The sequence below is a fragment of the Neolamprologus brichardi genome, chromosome 15 (genome assembly GCF_056152115.1).
Source record: "Neolamprologus brichardi isolate AB-2024 chromosome 15, ASM5615211v1, whole genome shotgun sequence".
Classification (NCBI taxonomy): domain Eukaryota; kingdom Metazoa; phylum Chordata; class Actinopteri; order Cichliformes; family Cichlidae; genus Neolamprologus; species Neolamprologus brichardi.
Genome location: NC_142118.1, coordinates 34356585 through 34376303, shown reverse-complemented (window position 1 = coordinate 34376303; position 19719 = coordinate 34356585). Strand labels below are relative to the sequence as shown.

The following is a 19719-nucleotide window of genomic DNA, read 5'->3' as shown; positions in this document are numbered from 1 at the left end:
GGATGTTGAAGGCAGCTTTAGTAGGTCAGGCAGCTACAGAATCAGATGCTGCTGACGTGTCGTCTGACACGTGTCAGGACCGAGCACACTGCTGACATTTCGTTAGGTTGCCGACCCGACGTTGCTTTATAGTCATATTTTTCTGTCCGTGTCGTTTCTGCCACTATTCTGCCCACTCAGCCTTCTCTCTTCTGCCATGTGACACATTTCTACACGTGAAGATGCAGAATCCAAATCGCAGTTTCCTCCCACTCGGTCGCCTACACACATTCTGTATCGCTGACTCTCCCCACCTCTAGTGCTCTCAAAGAATAAAAAGGGATGTCAAGGTGGGCAATACTGAAATATTGTTAGCGTTAAACATTGTCGCTCCCATGCAGCACTACAGCGAACACAATTACCTGCTGAGAAAAGCTTTAATTGCTAGGCTTGTGCTCATTTGTGGAAGTGCAGTGGCACTTTGAGTGAGTCCTCTGGAATGATGGAGGATTTATTTGAAACACAAAGGTGTGTACTGCAGCAGGAATATCATGTTTGTGTTGTTTCACTGTACATGTGGCATGTGACAAAAAAGGAAGTTTGAGACAATAATCAACAGATAATCCTTATCAAATATCAAGCAGTGTCTTCACTTGAAAAATTAATCCTGGAGAAAGTCACTCTGTTGCCATGGTGAAATTAAATTATATTGGCTGGGGTGAGAATGTAGCCAAATGATAAACTCTGTGTTTGTACCTGTGTGTGTGTGTGTATATGTTTGTGTGTGTGTGTGTGTGTGTGTGTGTGTATATGTTTGTGTGTGTGTGTGTGTGTGTGTGTGTGTGTGTGTGTGTGTGTGTGTGTAACCTACGGAAGAGGATTAGAGCCAATAAAAGTCTATAATTTGGGGTCATGACTTTTTGAGTCATGTTATGAAGCTATGAAGCTTAGACTTTTGAGATTAAAGTCAGACTTTTGAGATTAAAGTCAGACTTTTGAGATTAAAGTCAGACTTTTGAGATTAAAGTCAGAATAAGATTTAAATCAGATTTACAAGATTAAAATCAGACTTGTGAGATTTAAGACAGACTTATAAGATTAAAGTCAAATTTAAAGATTGACTTTTGAATTTTGTGATGACATGCAGAACAGCCTAGTTACAGTATAGTAATTGCAAACAATAGATTCCAAGAATATGTATGTTTCTTTAAATAATCTCACAACTGAACAGTGTCATAACTATTTAATTTAATAAAGCAGCAGTAAATAGTTCATGATGCCGCTATGAGATTTTCATTATATATTAGATGATAATGCGTTTATTTTGTTTTTGCTTTGTGAACTGGTGCTTCTGCTGGTAGTCAGAAGCCCCACGTCCTTTTTTCTGGGTTATTTACTGGCTTTATGTGTCTCTGTGACTGTATATAAGACGAACCATAAAACAAAAACAGGGTTATAGTCACTATAGTCATATTCTTTCAGAGGTTTACCTTATTGGCAGCTGTGCTCGTTACATTTATGCGAACTTAATTACATTCAACCTATTTCTGGCCCTCTGTTTAGCTGCCTGCCAATTATATAACACATTTATTGCACAAGTTAGACTTTCACATTATATTCAAGCTTCTTAATTGGAGCCCATTTGGTCTGGAACAAACTGGACGAGGAATGTCATCTTGCAACATGCTAGCTTTGAAGCATCAAGAAACATAACTGTGTCATACATGCATTACCTCTGCAGGACAACAGTTCTAGCAGCTTATAATACAACTGTTTTTATTGCTGCTCTGTATGATAGGACTTGTCCTACATTAATACTTTATTTATTTAAATAAAGCTGCTACTGATAATGTGATGAAAGACCTGCACATGGACACCATATCAACCATTTTAAGTACATTTCCATCCCAGTTGGATTTTCATCAGCTTGTAGTGATGAAAAATGATTGCAACAGCCATATACACACTGTGTGTACCAAATATTAGTTTTACTGTGACAGACTGATTCATCAAGACATATATATGTACCATGGATGGATGGAGGAGCGTACACTTCCTCCTGTTATTCTCCCTCTCCTTTGCTGCCTCCATCACTCCTCCTATTGGGCAGGCACTCCGTTTCCATGGTTACACACCAGTTGGCCGGGTGTTGCGTTTGTGTGTAGGTGGGCGCAAGAGTGGGGGTGCTTATGCTGCATATGTCGTTATTTGCGATATGAACTTGTATGTGCAGCTGTGTGCTCTGTGTGTGTGTAGTGGCTGTTATAGTAGAGGAGATGGACTCCAGGAGAGACGCCGAAATGCAGGATTGATAGAAGCACACGGCAACGCTGTCACGCTGCTTCATGTGCAAAGAGGCACACACAGAAGATGAATTCAGAAAATTATGTGCCAAGCATGTAACAACACACTTGTCAACATCAGACCGGCTTCCTCAGAATCTTTTTCTTCTCGTATTGCAACTGATCTTGTGAACAAAGACGAGCTGAAGCAGCAGGGTTGAAGGGAGGCACATCCAAATTCTTTCTGTCCTTGCTGGCCTCAGCGGAGTCACAGGCAGGAAGTTATGCTTAATGCCAGCAGTGACTCCCGGGCAGTACAGTATGGATGGATAAGCAGCGAACCACATTACACAATGTCACGTGATGGCCTGAGAACTGTGTCTTTCTATAGTAAATAAATGCTATTATGCTAGTGGAGATCTGGGGTAAAAATCTGCAAAGTCAAACATGTGGAGCAAGCCACAGTGCTTGGCTAGCAGAAATCCAGAATTCCCAATAACTGGTAAAATCAGTCAGTGCTCTGCAGAAAATCTGCAGCAGTGTTTCCTGTTTTTGCTGATCCGTTTAGCCTGTTAAAGAGAGACGATCCACACATGAAAATATGTCAACACAGAGGGAGTTTTCAAAGATGATGGGAGGACTCGGACTGCTTGCATTTCAACAGAGTAGGTCAACATTGGATGAAAGCCATGGTACTGTCCCTCAGTCAAGTTCCAAGGGTAGCTTTGAGGTTTCTAAATAATTGCTAGCTTTGGGTTTGGAGCATATGGAAGGCATGCTGGTTAAATGCTGAATTCCCACAAATGATGCCAGCGTTCTCAGTTGGTGTTTTGTGCATTTTGTAAAGAAAAGGTAATTAAAGGCACAGAAAACTGGAAGGTTTTACATTTTAGGTTTATAGCAATGATCTTCATAAAAACATTTAATCTCTTAAACCTGCAATTCTGTGTCACACCAGAAGCTTTTTCAGGGAAAATGCAACATTAACTTGTGACAGATCAGGCAGAATTACTGGGAAAAGGCTTAAAGTTAATTAAACTGACATGTATTTGTGTTGGTCAGGCCACCATTTTGGTCTTGACTGACATTGGTGTGAAAAAGTAAAGATATAAATATTCTATGCAGGTGTCTGTGAAGGTTCTCAGTCATTCAGGTCATCGTAGTCAAAGGAGCTTGCAAAGAAAAGCGTCTGGACTTCTTTAAGTTGCTTGAAGACGTTTCTTCAAGCAACTTAAAGACTTTCGAGGATGCCAATTTTCACATTTTGGACAGAGAGGACAGATGGTTTGAAAGAAGAGTGAAAGAAGCCATCTATGTCCACTGTGAGCGACCATCTTTGAACAGAGGCGGTGGTTTACGACACCAACTGTCTGCCATCTATAATCCAGTTTTGAGTTCCCTCCCCAGACGCCTTAACGCCCACTCACATCCTGGGCCATCTGACCTCAGGAATTCGCATGATTAGGTGGGGCCAGGTTTCACAATGAGCTCACCCGAAACCCTGGCTGATTGGGGACCCACACCCAGTTTCACTCCTTGGCTCAGGCGATTAGAGGATCATCAGGGGGTCCTTTTGTCCCTCTGTGGGGGGATACTCCAACTAGGTTTAAATCTGGGACTCCCCACCATTTGACCTTAGAACTGAAGAAGCTTCTCGGATGAGAGGTGAAACGTCTTCAAGCAACTTAAAGAAGTCCAGACACTTTTCTTTGCAAGCTCCTTTGATTATTCTATGCAGGATTAACTGTAATAACTTTGTTGATGAACTTTGCATTTTATTGGTTTCCTTCAGTGCCAATTCATTAATTTTCATTTGAAGTGTCACTGTGAGGTTGTTAGATTGTTCTTGTCGAGTTAGTTCCTGTAGTGCTCTTTGTATAAAAAATAATCTTCCTATGATTATCTAAAGCACCTGGTAACTGGGACTATAGCAAATCCTACTCATTTCAGCTCCTTCACAGTGGAATAAACTCTAAAAAAAGATAAAATCTTAAACCTTGTTGGGTTTTTTTTCTCCTATTTTCACTCCATGTAATATAAAGTAAAGCTCTCTCAGTCCAGCTTTTTTCCTTTCCTTTGGTGCCTGTGTTGACCTTCAAAAAGAGAGGTACAGCTGAGTGGTTTTCCATGTCCAGCTGAGTTGGCGTGAATTTACCTGAAGCTAGACAGTTTCAGTTTTTAGACATCTGCCCCAGCACCGAGACTCAGTGCCAGGTCAGAAGAGGTTTAATTCTAAAAGCAGACTGCTTTTCAATATTACATCACCCCTGAGTATGTGTGCTACCATGGCCATGTGGTCGCACAGGAGACCATTGTGCAGAAGTTTGGGAGGATCAGTGAAGCCTCGAACAGCCAGAAAAACAGACACAAGCAGATCATTATCCATGATGACTCAGTGCAGTCCTACAAGCTTTTATTGTAAGCGAGTATTGTTTAGTCATTAACTCTGTCCAGATCATTTTCCGTCGAAATAAACTCCGTCTATGGAAGCATCTTTCTCTGAATACCTGTGTCGGGGATCAGCAAGCAGCTCAGAGCTCTGACATTGAGATTTCGGTTTATTTACAACAGATTGTGAGGTTGAAAAAAATCGTCACACGCGCTGTCTTTTGTAGGTCACTGCGGTTCATATTTGCAATTCTTTTGTGCTATGTTAAATCAGGCTTCTGTGGTGGATTTCCATCTTTGCTATTTTCCCTCCTTCGTCTTTTTTTTTTCCAACCATGAAGCCATATTAAGGATGAGCCGTGTTTGCCTTCTTTGTGTTTGCCCGGGTGGAAATACAGAAAGCCAGCAATACAGCAGCACAATAAAAACAGGATATTGACCGTGAAGCAGCATCTTCTCACCTCCTGAGAAATCTAAACAAGATTTATAGACACAATCAGCTTAGATGAGAAAGCAAAATAGTGTGTGTGTATGTGTGTTTGTGTCTGTAACATGTTTATTCATTAAATCAGAATGACTTAGCATCTAACTATTTGTACAGTTTTTGTAATCGCCATGAGATAAAAGTGATATCTTGGGGATAAATCGAATTAAGGGACAGAGAAGCAGCCTTATGATTAAAAAGTCTCCATCAAAGGGCATGAATAAGTGACATTTCCCCCTCTTTCAGCCATTTAGATACCCTCCAGCAGGGCATTTGATCTCTGAATACCCCAGTGGAGCTACTTCTAGCCAGAGCTGCTGCAAGGTTTAATATGTGCAGATGCATGAATATGAGGCAGAGCATCGTTGAGGGGAAGCATATGTGCTCCACAAACCAAAAGGTTAGGAAACATGACATCACAGGATAAAACAGAGGAAACAAGCCTTACTTTAAACAACAGGGAGGTCTGCAGTTAATGAGGAAGGCTGACCCTTTCCTCTGGCAGCAACCTATCTGCCTCTTCTCCTCTTTCCTTACTCTTTCCTTTGCATCCATCCAGTCACCAAAGGCTTTCTCTCGTCTCCTAAATTTCATTTGACATTCACACATGGTCAGCTGATCCTTCACAGTCCATTTGTTTGACCGTTACACGGAGCAGCGACTCTGCCGAAGAAGTGGAACATCCCAAGCATGCATTTAGCTCGATGAAAGCTTGGACCTTTAAAGAGGCATTTTCAGCTTTATTCAAATATAACAAGACAGTTACATTTGTTTTGTTTTGTTTTATTTTGGAACATGGAAACACAGAAGCTAATAATCTAATCCTTTCAAAGTGCAAGTGGGGAAGTTTAGTGTAGCACAAATACTGTGAAATGTTGCTCTGACAGTGTGCTTTTGTTTCGCTTCCTAACTCTTGACAGTTTCCCACTTGATTTCATGCAATTCACAGTACTAAAGCTTTTTGTTTTAAGCTTTTTATTAATAATACTTCAAACACGTTGTTTAGGGATTTTGGTGAAAATAACTGAATGCTTACTGACTCATCTGAGCTCACGTAAGCCGTTCTCCTACTTCAGCATCGTCCTTTACTGTCTTGTATTGGGTCAACCATCTCCACGGCAACACAACACAAAAGTCGCCATCTTCAGTTCTCATGTCACGAATGTTTACACAAATAATCAAAACTGCATTTTTTCACATTTAAGCGCAAACAGAAGGTGTCATTTTCTAAAGTATGCTTGATTCCAGTTCCACTAACAGCCGAATGAACGCGCAGTCCTACGCTAACCTCTTTCACCCACACAGTAGTGTTTTCATTCAGTACAATTAGAGGCTTCGGGTCTGCGGTCGAGTAAACAACACTTACTCTCACTGTTGTCATTTTATCTCGTCAGGCTGCAGCCGATCCAAATCGATATTCTCACATTACTCGGCAGAGGGGGAGGAGATGTGAGAGAGACAAAGGAGCCCTCAGAGGATTTACGCTGGTCCCTTGGCCTTTAAAACTGATGTTGCCTGGAGTTGTTCGTTTTGTTGTGGAACTAAAGGGCAGATTATGGATATGTGTGTGTGTGCTTTCTGTTGTTTGTATGTCTTTGTGATAATGTTTTACACTGTTTGGACAGGCTAAATGAAGGCCAACTGGAAGCATCTCGGCAGTGTATTATTAAATGGGTTCGCTTTGCCGCCTGGTTGCCAGAGAGTGGAAATTAGGCATTGGAATAGTGACACAGCAGATAGAAAATTCAGTTCAGAGATACAAATAATACATTTGTGTCATATTTATCGTCACTTACATTTGGACTGTGTGGGGGTTCTGGCTGTCTTAGCAGGTCATTTTTAGTACAAGCTACCAACCTTTGTTGACCGTGTCAGCCTTTTTCCTCCACGTAAATAAGTAAATGTGGACTCTTACTACTCTGCCGTCTTTCACCTTATAAATGGCCAGTGTTGGTAAGGTTACTTTTAAAATGTATTCCATTACAGATTACAGAATACATGCCCTAAAATTTATTCTGTAACGTATTCCGTTATGTTACTCAATGAGAGTAACGTATTCTGAATACTTTGGATTACTTAATATATTATCATGCATTTTACAACTACATGAATGTACTATTGCTGTGATTTATTACTGTTACTGAAGGTCCGCGGCACCGAACCGTAGTAAAGGGACCTCTGGCTAATACGTCGGGTTCGTGTCGGGCTCGTAGCCGAAAACTAGCTTTACTTTGTTGTCTGGGTCAACTTTGCTAGCGAGAGACAGAGAGAGGCATTGAACGGCTGCTCCAACGGAACTTATTGTTTCGGAGGAAAATACGAACACGGTGTACAGTCGAGTTTTAATAGCTTACTTACAACTGGGCTCGTCAGGCACTCTTCTTGGCTGCAGTGGTTATTATTATATTTACATGCTTCCAGCTCCCGTTTTTGCTGGATGACAGCTCGTACTTTTCCTTTTTCTCCCTCCTCGTGCTCACAGACACATAACGAGTATGGCAGTCCATTCTCCCTGCAGCACGGACTACACTGCCTATGATGCTACATTCTTTAGAGCTATACCGGTAGCATTCTGCCTATTAGCTTAGCACAACAACAACAACAAAAAGGCCTCTCTCACCCAGGAAACACGCAGAGCGAGAGCGTCACCCTGTAACCATGGCAACCGCAACGCTGCCGCCTGGAACTACAAAACGTAGCTGTCAAACAAAACCCAAACAGTCCTGACCCGCCACAACATGAAACAGGGAAGTATCGCCGTGTAATCCATTTATTTCAACAAAGTAACTGTATTCTGAATACCACCTTTACTACATTTACTCATATTTTGTATTTTAAATACGTAACGGCGGTACATGTATTCCGTTACTCCCCAACACTGTAAATGGCTCATGAATATCTTTTGCAATAAAGCCTCCAGAAATACATTTCGTAACGTTGGCTCTTTTTGTCTAACTTTGGTCCACTGCATAATTGTGAATCTTCACAAGGACATTCAAAGTTTCAGCCTGATTAACTGGGTTAGCTCATGGAAAACAGTTTGATTCCTTTTGTGTGAGGAGGACACGCATGGTATCTCTCACTAACAGAGTGATTTAAAGGAAGGAACTGAAGAAAAAATGTCATTTGCAAAGTAGAAAATCATAGAAGATCATAGATCATATCATTTCTGTGCATGCAAAGAAACAATAAAATATGCTCAGTTTGCAAACATGAGAGAATAGGATTCCCTTGCTTTGTCCTTGAGAAGTAATGCCATCATACAAATTAGGGCTGGGCCATATCATACCGTTCACGGTAATACCGGTATAATGTTGGGCAACGATAAGAAAATGAAATATCGCGATAGAATATGGGTAAAACACGCATGCGCAGTGCCTTTGTTTTCATACGCACATGACGGAAAAAGCATGGCGGCGACGGAGAATGAGAAGGGCGAAAGCGGATTGTTGAATGAAACGGATGAACCAGAATTGGTTTGTAAAAATGCTGCAACTTTAATGGTGTGGAACTGGTTTGGCTTTCGTCCGTCACATACACAACAAAGCACTATTTTTGGTAGAGCATGCTAGCGGGCCGTTGTTATTACCGTGTTTTTTGAAAAACGTTTACTGACCTCGAAACGATTTTATGTAGACGGCGCTCGAAAATCTGTCAAATGTTTCAGTACGACTTTGCTAAGCTACGAAGCCGCACCGCTTGATGGATTGTCGGAGCATTACGGCTATCGTAGGCAGGAACCTCGCGGAGTGATACGTACTGTGCTTCAACATAATATTACCGTATTGTGTGTGTATAACCTCTTTTTAAGTTTTGTGGATATTCTACATGGTTATGCTGAGGATATGTCGGCCAGTTTCCACTGGAAATGCCTTTTGGTTAAACTGTCAGCAAGGAATTTGCATTTGCACTGTTACATTTTTATATAACTTTAATGCACATAAAAAACAGCACTAACAAAGTTGTGGAGTTGTAAAGTATTTTGTCTAGTGTCAATTATATCATCAGTTATATCGTTATCGCAAATTTTCAAGTGTATATCGGGATAAATATTTTTGGTCATATCGCCCTGCTCTAATACAAATTATGCATTTTTTCTGGCTTTGACTTGATATGGTTAATGAGCCTGACTAACGGTGCAAAAAGAAACTAGAAAAGTGGACATAAAAATATAGAAGAACCAATCAAATTAATATTTTTTAGTCATGATGAAAGAAAACATCATGACTGGTCATTGATGCAGATGTTTGCTAACTTCATAAAAACAAAACAGTGTAGTAAGCAAAGGCTTTAGCTATTGTAGTTCTTAAGTATAGTCTCAAATTATTGTAAATACTTTCTGTTGTGCAGTCTGGCTATGCAGAGAGCTCGGGCTTGAAAGGATGTGCAGCAGGCGAGGGAGGTTAAGAGATGGAAGTCTGCTAATGAATATAGAGCGTGTGTTTAGAAGATGGAGGGAGTATTTTGAGGAGCTTGTGAATGAAGAAAATGAGAGAGAGGAGGATGGATTGGGGAAAGTTAGTGACTCGGGAAGTCCAGAGGATTAGTAAGGAGGAAGTGAGAGCAGCTGTGAAGAGGTGGAAACACAGTTGGTCCAGATGACATACCCGTGGAGGTATGCAGATGTGAGGGCAGCAGATTTTTGGGAAGTGAGAGGATGGCTGAGGGATAAAGAAGAAGTGTACTGGTACATGTTTTCAAGAACTAGGTGATGTTTGGTAACAACAGAGGGATAAAGTCAATGAGCCATAACATGAAGCTGTGGGAAAAATTTGTTGAAGCTAGATTAAGAAGTGAACTACCGATCAGTGAGCAGCGGTAGATGTGAGGTTTGCTTTGAGAGTGTTGATGGAAAAGGATAGTGAGCAGATCTGACGGAGTGGCACTGCGTCTTTGTGGTTCTAGAGAATGAATACGATAGGAATTAGGAAGATAGGAATTATGGTACTGTATGAGGACAGTAAGGCAGTGGTGAGGTGTGCAGTAGCAGTGACAAATGGATTCAAGTTGGGACTGGGATTACATCAGGTTACATTGCCCCTATTTGTTTGTGATGATAAGGAGCCAGTGTAACAAGGAAGCTGTAAGGAGCAGGGGTAGTGAAGGTAGAGGAGTTTAAATACCTGGGGTCAACCGCTGAGAGCAAAGGATGGTGCCCTGAGAGGAAAAGAAAAGAGTGCAGACAGGCTGAAGTGGATGGAGACAAGTGTCAGGGGTGATTTGTGACAGAAGGATAGCAACAAGAGTGAAAGGGAAAGTTTACAAGAATGTAGTGAGCCCTGCTATGATGCTTGGAGACAGTACCGCTAAGAACAAGACAGGAGGCTGAGCTGGAGGTGGCTGAGCGGAAGATGCTAAGAGTCAGCAGATGAGATGATGTCAATATTCAGAAGTTGTCTTCTTTAGTTCATTAAATGATGGTTTAATCTGCAGACTCTATTCTATTTCTGTTTTTAGAGATATAAATAATAAAACTTACTGCCGGTTAATAATGATAAGAAATAAGGATGAAAAATAAGAAATATGGTTTTATCCAAACCATAGCTTAAAACTGATGGATGTATAAGAGAACTACTTGAAACCCACTCTTAACATTAACATTGCACGTTACATTATTGTGTATATTTGCATGTTTCCAGATAGAACAGGCTGCTACTTAACACCTTGTTAAAGTCATTGTTTCTTTTATAATTCATATTTGTTTTTGTTATAGAACGGAGCCGAATAAGCGAAAAAGTAGATATGCCAAAATGCAGCCAAGCGATACAGTACAGTACAGAGTATGGTGGGTTTTTTCTTCACAAGATGGTAAATGGCCTGTATTTGTATAGCGCTTTTACTACTCCCCTCTAGGGACCCCAAAGCGCTTTACACACCCAGTCATCCACCCATTCACACACTGGTGGAGGCAAGCTACAGTTGTAGCCACAGCTTCCCTGGGGCAGACTGACAGAAGCGAGGCTGCCATATCGCGCCATCGGCCCTTCTGGCCAACACCAGTAAGCGGTAGGTGAAGTGTCTTGCCCAAGGACACAACGACCGAGACTGTCCGAGCCGGGGCTCGAACCGGCAACCTTCCGATTACAAGGCGAACTCCCAACTCTCGAGCCACAATCGCCCCAGTCGATAACAGTCTGATAACACAAGCTGCAGCACACACCCTGCTTTCAGCAATAACCATGAGCCAATCAACAGAGAACGGATGCTAGTAGTGTTGTCAGGAAGACGTTTTCTTCAGGCCCATCACAGCCCAGCAGCCACTGTGAGCAAACTGGGTCTTGGACACATTTGTTTCCAGGGCAACAGCCACATGAGAAAACTTAACCACAGAAAAAGTACTGAAGAAGCTAATGACGGCTTTTTCATTCCCTTTGCTCGCTACTTAAAGCATATGATCAAAGAATACAAGGACTATTTTGTTATTATATGGCAAAGAAACAAGATGGGCTGATTTTCTTTTACTACAGTGAGCTAGCTGGGAGATTTTAATTTTCAGCCTTTAATCTTGTTACTGTTTTCCCTTTCAGAGCGCCCATCTGGCAATGATTGACACTCTGATGATGGCATACACAGTGGAGGCTGTGAGCGTGGAGAAGGTGATGGCCTGCATTTGTCAATATCCATCCTGCTACCCTGAGGTGGAAACACCTTATGACACTGAGGATGCAGTGACCACCTGGATCAACAAGGTCAGTTATGGTACACAATGTTTTCTTGAGACATGTTATAGAGAGATAGAAATGACTGTGTCTGTGCCTGGTATTTTGTACCTGGCAAAAAAAGTGTTTGGGCCACAAGACTAGTGTCTTAAGATTACAGGTGTTGTTGTATTGCTTTCTGTAAGCCATCCCATGAGTCGACGTATGATTAAACATTTTATTTTGTCACAAGAAATCCAAACCTGCAGAAGCATTGGTCATTCTGACATCAAAACAACGTTTCTCATCAGTCATCTCTCAGCTGTGCAGCACAGGTCAATTTGTCCTCCTCACAGGAAAATCTTTTTTCTAAAGAACAAATAATATTTTGTAATATTACAAAAGTAATGCCCTTTGAGATTTTGCCATTTCATAAGTGTCCCCTTTCATTGTGTTCAGTGTCTTTTTAAGGAGCTCTTTCAAAAGTCTCACACAGGGGCGTTTCACCAACGTCGGTTTCATGAAGCTTGACCTCCGAAATTCACATTGCACAGTGAAGTCCAGCGAAAACACTGACCTAAATACCATGAAGTCTGATCTAGATACACCATGTTACCTTTGTGCCCTGAGGTTCTGCCATATGATGCATACAGGTAGATTCACTACAAATGAGAAAAAAATACCTGCACATTGTTGTGACTCAGTCTGCAGGTGAACCCTAAGACTTCACCTCCCCACCGCTCCTCGCTGGGCGCTGCTACCCCCCGCTGGGGGTACTTGTTGGTTCTGGGGCGCGTGGCTGGATGTTCTGGTGTGGCCCCTGGAGCCCTGGGACCCTGATCTTAGCTCACAGCCTCTAGGGCAGCCTCTAGTGGGGTGAGCTCTCTCGTCTCTGGTCCTTTGAGACCCCCACCCCTTGGCCGTGGGTATTCTATTTAGGGCCTCCCACTTCTCCTGCTAAGATGGGCAGGCAGATATTGCTGAGATGTGTGGCCTCGAGTCTTCAGTACTCTTGGCTGCGGCTGGCCCAGTTCTCCTGGATCCATCTCTGAATGCGTCGGGCTCCTGGGAGGGGTTGTTGTAACTTATGACAAAGACAACCCCCCCCCAAGAAGATTTCTGATTTATGTACTTGTGCATTTTCTAATTTTTGTGTTGTATGTTTGTTCTTTCTTACAGGTGAGGCAGTTAGCGATACATTATGCATGTCTATTTGTACTCTATCCTTTTACCCCCCCCCCCCCCCTTTTTTTTTCTCCTGCCTTAGACATTGTCATACTGTGTACTACATATAATGTATTAACTCAAAAAAGACAAATAGAAATGAAGAAATTAACAGAGAATTTGTAGAGCTGATGTTGGAAAAGCAAAATGTGTTTGTTATTGTTTATTATCCTGATACCTATAGAAAATTCACTAAATTTAGCTTTATTGTGTCACAATAAACCCATTTTTTACAGTCACATCTGCAGGAGATAAGTCAGTGTTCAGTCTGTGTGTTGGTTCAGGCACAAAACATTCTTATATCCGCAAACTCACATTTAATATATAGACTTAAACCATGTTACATCAGGCTATATATGACCTATGAAACATGCCCTACAAAAGTGTTACTTATAATATCACAGCAAAGCAGAATTTCTAAGCGTGTAAGTGGTTGTGGTCATCATCTGCAGACACATATGACTGCTCCTCCATACAGTCTGTTTGCATTCCTCTAATAGAGACAAGGAGCTGCTGTCAGCTTTCAGCTACACACACACATGCACACACTTACAACAGCAAACAGGAGGTGTGGTCCTGGTGTCCCACTGACTGACATATGGCCCTCTGTTGGGTTCCACTTGTGTTTTACTGATTTCTCATTTTTAAATCATGCTAGATGCTAGATTTAAATAAAATCAATTCAGCTCCACTTAAATGCATTGTTAATAAAGTAAATTTAATGTAAACCAATGACTGTTTTCTATAGTCATTGGTAGAAATCAAAACAAAGTCACAAAAATGGACCAGGACTGCTTTTTCCTTTGAATCAGCTCTTAATAAGAAATTAAAAGATGACCATGGTGTCACTGTTTTTGAATATTTTATATATGTTACTTTAATTCCTGGCAGGACAATAATGTGGAAACTAAAATTTCAGTATTAAGGTTACCAATTTGAAAATAAACTATGGAGACTAACTTAAAATAACAAAACTAATTAGGCTATTACACTTTCTAAGAGAGCAATTTGAGTCATACGCTGCTCCTTATAATTTGCTTCTTGATGCTTTTTGTGGCTCGGGTCATTTTAAACTTGTTTGTGCTCTCTCTTTCAGGTAAATGAATATCTGAAAGAGATTGTGGCGCAGGAGCAAAGGAAGAAGGAAACGCAGGGCAGCGAGCCTGCTGGGAGTCCTCGGGTAGGTGATTTTTTCCCCTTCAATTTCTCATCTTTAGTCCTTCACAAACTAGGCATAAAAACATAAATGTTTGTCGGAGAGTAAACAGAAGCAAAGTAAAACTCTTGGCTCTGCTTAATAGAATTATCGCCACATTCGCCTTTTGACTGACAGATATTTGTCCCAGACCTCTATGTCACTTTATGCCTGTGAACAGCTTCCGGGACAGAAGTTAAGCTGTTAAAATCCTGATGCCATCAAAGAAAATCGGACTCACAGATGTCTGAGCTTTAGATTACGCTCAATCTGTCTTAATTAAATCACACAGAGAGACGAAGAGATAAGACCAGGTTACTTCTTCAACACCATAATGAGTTGATCTGCTCTGACAACTCTGCATGCTTCAATCACTTCATCTTTGTCTTAACCAGAACATCAGCCCTCTCCAGTCTAATGAGGCAATCAGGGGTGACCCAAGTTCAAGGTCCAGCCCACAGTCCAAACCAGTTATATAACCGACTCTACTATCAGCAGTAATTTAGAATGCAATGAGACAGGCTGGTGTGGCTTGTGTGTGTGTGTCTGTTTATTGTATTTAAGTAATCCATGCTGGATTCTGTAGTTTGACACTGCATTTGCAGTAAATTATTCAGTGATTCACTGAATAATGCCTCTCATGGGTGGAAATGAATTAACTGAAGTCTCATAAAGTCCTTCTTTAAATTCAAATACCTCATAAATCTCTTAAGCAGGTCTATACCAGTGCATATGTTCACAGATACAGTATACCTGCAACAGGACTACTTAGTACTGAGAGTAAATACAGAATAGGCTTTATTGACTGCATTTTGCCACTGATATGCATCACCTTGTGTGCTGTTTAGTCATCAATACTATTAAATATATATATATATGGAAATGTAAATTATTTCATTAATTCAATTCAATTTTATGTGTATAGCTCCAAATCACAAGAACAGTCACTTCAAGTGAGTAGTAGAGAAAAAATCCCAATAATCAGACAACCGCCTATGAGCAAGCACTTTGGCGACAGTGGGAAGGAAAAACTCCCTTTTAACAGGAAGAAACCTCCAACAGAAGCAGGCTCAGGGAGGGGCGGGGCCATCTGCAGCGACAGGTTTGTGGTGAGGGGAGGGTGACAGGACAAGAGAGCCAGAGATAAACAAATATCTGAAGTTTTATTTATACAGGTGTCATATAGTAGATGGCATGCCATATTACGTTATGATATAATATGTCAATAGGTAATATTAATTTTGTCACCTTTATCTTTGTATTTTAAATGATACACAAATTATGTGGGTCTGCATAAGGACTGGCTGTCCATAATATATAATAGTGCTAATATGGATGTAAGAGTTTGTGGTAATGATGTTGCTTATCTATTGTTTTATCAAGCATTACTAGCATTTCGGGCTAATTCAGTTAACCGCCACAGTGTTATCAGATTTAAAGCAACCGGGGGTTTTCCTATGAAGCAGCTGTACGAATCAAGTATGCACAAAAAGAAATGGCCTACATTCCAGTCTGCCCTAAATCTTATATTTGTCCCTTTTGCCTTGCTTTCTTTGTCACAGAGGTTATTTGAGAAGGAGGAATAAGTTGGGCTCCAGTAATAGCAGGGGGCGCAGCAAATGATCCCGATTTCCGGAATCACATCTTTGTCATTTATGACTTTATTATTGTGGGAACTCATATAACAATAGCAATAAAATCCTGATATATTTTTCAGATGAAACATCTGTGCGTGTGTGGATTTGCTGTCGTTATGACTTCATTGTGTGCTAACAGTCAAGCTACATTTAGTATTATGGTGCAGCAGCAAGGGGCAAAGTTGGCATGGCAGCCACTTTCTGTCAACCTGACAAAGCAGAATGATGAGAGAAGAGGGAGGAGAGGAGGAGGAGATGCATGATGTCATCCGTTAAATTCACCTTCATGCTGTGCGCCTGTTTCTCGACTCCAGATCATTCATTATTTTTACTTTTTTTACTATGAAGTCACCCTGCTGTGAGTTTTTTAATGATGCTGTGGGTACCGCTGACCCCTGAAAGTTAACTCATCCTTAATAACCATAAAGAAATGAATAAACTTCAGCTGACATTTATCAGCAGTTTGTTCTTTTAGTTAAATCAGGCAAAAACTCCATGCACTAACACCGTCAGTGATGCTTTTTCCTAGAGATGTTTAGAGAGTGAGAAAGTTCACCTAAGGGTAAAAATGGTAACCCTGTCCAATGTGTTTTAGTGTGTGTGTGCATTTTCTGTCCCAGTCCCAGGGCTGGGGAAAACGTCCACAGTGTTTGATCCTGATCTGACCAGTCAGTATGCAGACACAGCACTGCATGCCTCAGCTAGCCCCCCACAAACACACAGGATGACACACACTTTAATTGGTGAAGTTGAAGGAAAAAGTGCCATCGCATCATCATTTCATCATCGGACTTTTGTCATGCTTATTGTATAAGAAAATCTCTTTTTAAAGCGGAATAGCTTTAACTTGCTCTGTCAATGTGAGTGTCATTACAGTCTGCGTGTTTGGCCCCCGAGCTGGAGAGCTGGCTTTTTGGTAACCTCATTTGTCACCTCTGGGCGGCTTTGGCAGATTGTTGTGTGTTTGTGTTTGCTTATGGCTGCTTATGACATTGTCCAACCACCGCAGAAAGTCACAGTCATTGGATGCTGCCGTTTTACACCTTTGGATGAATTGAAGTCCACATTTATCAGTCATTATGTTTGCATTTAACTTCTTAAAAAGAGTTTTTCTATGGTTAAAGTTTCACTTATTATATGGATATCAGAAAGATAAATACTGGAAACTGCAGCAAGCGTACTGATGGACTAGTATCAGAGAGCATATTTCTCCCATAATCTCTCGTAGTGCCCAAAGTCACATGCTGTCAGAGTGCTGGCTTACTTGTGGTTCCTAGGGTATTTAAAATTAGAATGGGAGGAAGGCCCTCCCAGTTTGGATTCTGGAGTCAGACACCTTTGATTCTTTTAGGATTATGCTTACAACAAGCGTATATTTAGGGCTGGATCAGGTGGCCCTGAATCATCTGTTAGTTATGCCACAATAGGCTGTGGTTCTTCTTCCCCTCCCTTTTTTCACTCTCTATAAGGTTATACACATCTCTGTGTTTAATTGTTAGTTATTGTTAATCTTTGGCTCTCTTCCATAGCATGTCTTATGTCCTGTCTTCCCCACATCAGGCCCAACCAGTGACAGCAGATGGCTGCTCCTCTCTGAGCCTGGTTCTGCCTGAGGTTTCTTCCTGTTAAAGGGCAGTTTTTCATTCTCACTGTCACCAAGTGATTTGGTTGTTTGGGTTTTCTCTCTATTATTGTAGGGTCTTCACCTCACAATATAAAATGTCTCGGTGTTGTTGTGATTCAGTTTTATAAATAAAACTAATTGAATTGAATTGAACTGCATTGTAGGAGATGTGAAACTTGAGCCAGCAGGAGACTTGATGGAATAGGTTTAAGCTCACTTTGTCATTCCAGACATTTTTTTTCTGCCTCTTAGTATTTCATGAAATGCAGATGAAGCCATGTATGAAGCTCTCTTCATCCTCTTTTTTCTTTTATCTATACAAACATGTTTCTTTGATTGTCAAAGACTCAGAAAGTTAGAGCATTTTCGCACTATGTATTTCTCACTTACAGCCTTCAGCCTAAAAATGTGTTTGGGTTTTTTGTGTTTGTTTGTTTTTTTACTTCTTTATTATTATTATTTTTAAGTAAGAGTTGAAAACACCCAGAAGGGAAAAAGGAAAAAAATACAATTACATGCTAAATTTATAGCTACTATTTTTTTGCGTGTCTATGTCTAGCACATTCATCTATTCTCTCCCTGTACCTCCATCACTCCCCACCTCCAAATACTTCCCCCTCTTTAGTCTTTGCAGTATTACTGCAGTGTGAGTCACGCACACAGCCTCTGTCTCAGTCAGGCATAGAGAGACACAGACTGACGCTCACCAGGGCAACGGTGTTTTTATTTCAACCTACTGCATTATGTTCAGAGGTGATGGTGGGTGGAGAATAAGAGGAGGGAGCTGCAAAGGCACGTCCAGACAGAGAAGGAAGGACTAATCCTTTAAAGTTGCCAAAGCTGAGCTGCAGCTCAACCGGACATCATCCTCTGTATGAGAGAATGAACTTTGCTAGTAACACAGAGAGAGAGAGTAGGGGAATGACTGGGGTGAATTTGGGTGGGGTGTGTGTGTGTGTAAACACACACACAAACAGAAATACAGAAATAAAGGGTGCTTGCATGTGTGTGCTTTGCTGTAAGATGATAAAAGAGGGCATTACTGTGCCTCTCCCCAGGGGTTTGATTGGTGGAGATTTTACTCTCTAACCAGCCTTAACCGCCTAAGACCCGAACTCTTTAATGTTATGCATTTTTAATTTCTCTTTGATATTTGGGCTGATTGGGGCCCAATGAATGTAAAAACAAAGAATTACCAGATTTTTGTTTTTATGAAAAATCAGAGCCACATATGAGGATATTCGTTTAAAATTTTGATAGAACAGTAGCAGTATAATGTCCTTGTAAGTAGATATCAGGCCCTTGTAGAGCAAAATTGAGTATTTTGGTCTAAATAACCCAAAATGTGATGTCCACATATTTGGACGCCAGGTCCTAGGAGGTTAAATCATCACATTAGATACAGACAGCATCCATTTCCTGTGTCTTGCTCTCAATCTGGGACAGCCGGGTTTGGAGTAGTTTTGGTTACCTTGCTGCAAAATGTCATTGTGTTTGTTCTTCATAAACACAACCTTACACTCGGGTTAAAATGAGAAAATAAAAGTTCAAACATTTGTGATTTGTGAGTATATTTTTCCAAAAGAGACAGAATGTTGATGAGAGCCTGAGAAGTGATCAAATCCTGATCTCTGTGTTTGCTGTGTTCCCCAACTGACAGCCAAATGTTGAAGTTGGCCTGCTGGCCTGCACTGACTTTGTGAGGTCATGGATTGGGTGCAGCTTTTTGTTGTTGTTGTTGTTTTTGTTGATGTCGCTTAGCCTGGAGAGGTGATGTGACTGCAGGGTTTATGATACTTTTATTTAGAGCTGGGCGATATAAGATTTTTTTATATCACGATATGTTTTTTTCATTTCAGGCGATAACGATATATATCACAATATAAGCCAAATAACTATATTTGTAAGATTTAAATGTGCCGTTGCTCACAAGTAAAATGTGAAATAATCAGCAGCTTGTTTAGCGGGGTGGCTGTAGCTCAGGTGGCAGAGCGGATCAGCCACTAACCAGAAGGTCGGTGGTTCAATCCCAGGCTGCTCCAGTCTGCATGCCAAATATCGATACTAATATCGATATAGATACTAACCCCATGTTGCTCTCCGATGCATCCATTGGAGTGTGAATGTGTATGAATGTTAGATACTTAGCACTTAAACTTAGAAGTGATTGGGTGAATGAATTAGCTGTATAAAGCGCTTTGAGTGCTCGGACAGAGTAGAAAAGCGCTATATAAGAACCAGTCCATTTACCATGTTTTGATTTAAATA

General features: G+C 41.0%; 1 protein-coding gene across 2 annotated transcripts in view; it reads left to right on the top strand.

The window, feature by feature from the left end:
* The window catches only part of camsap2a (calmodulin regulated spectrin-associated protein family, member 2a), a 46087-nt gene that overhangs the window by 7075 nt on the left and 19293 nt on the right, over window positions 1-19719 (top strand). For both annotated transcript variants that reach the window (XM_087852763.1, XM_087852762.1), the window contains exons 3-4: window positions 11661-11822; window positions 14092-14175. In XM_087852763.1, the coding sequence (XP_087708889.1) occupies window positions 11661-11822; window positions 14092-14175 (246 nt within the window). The remainder of the gene's footprint in view (window positions 1-11660; window positions 11823-14091; window positions 14176-19719) is intronic.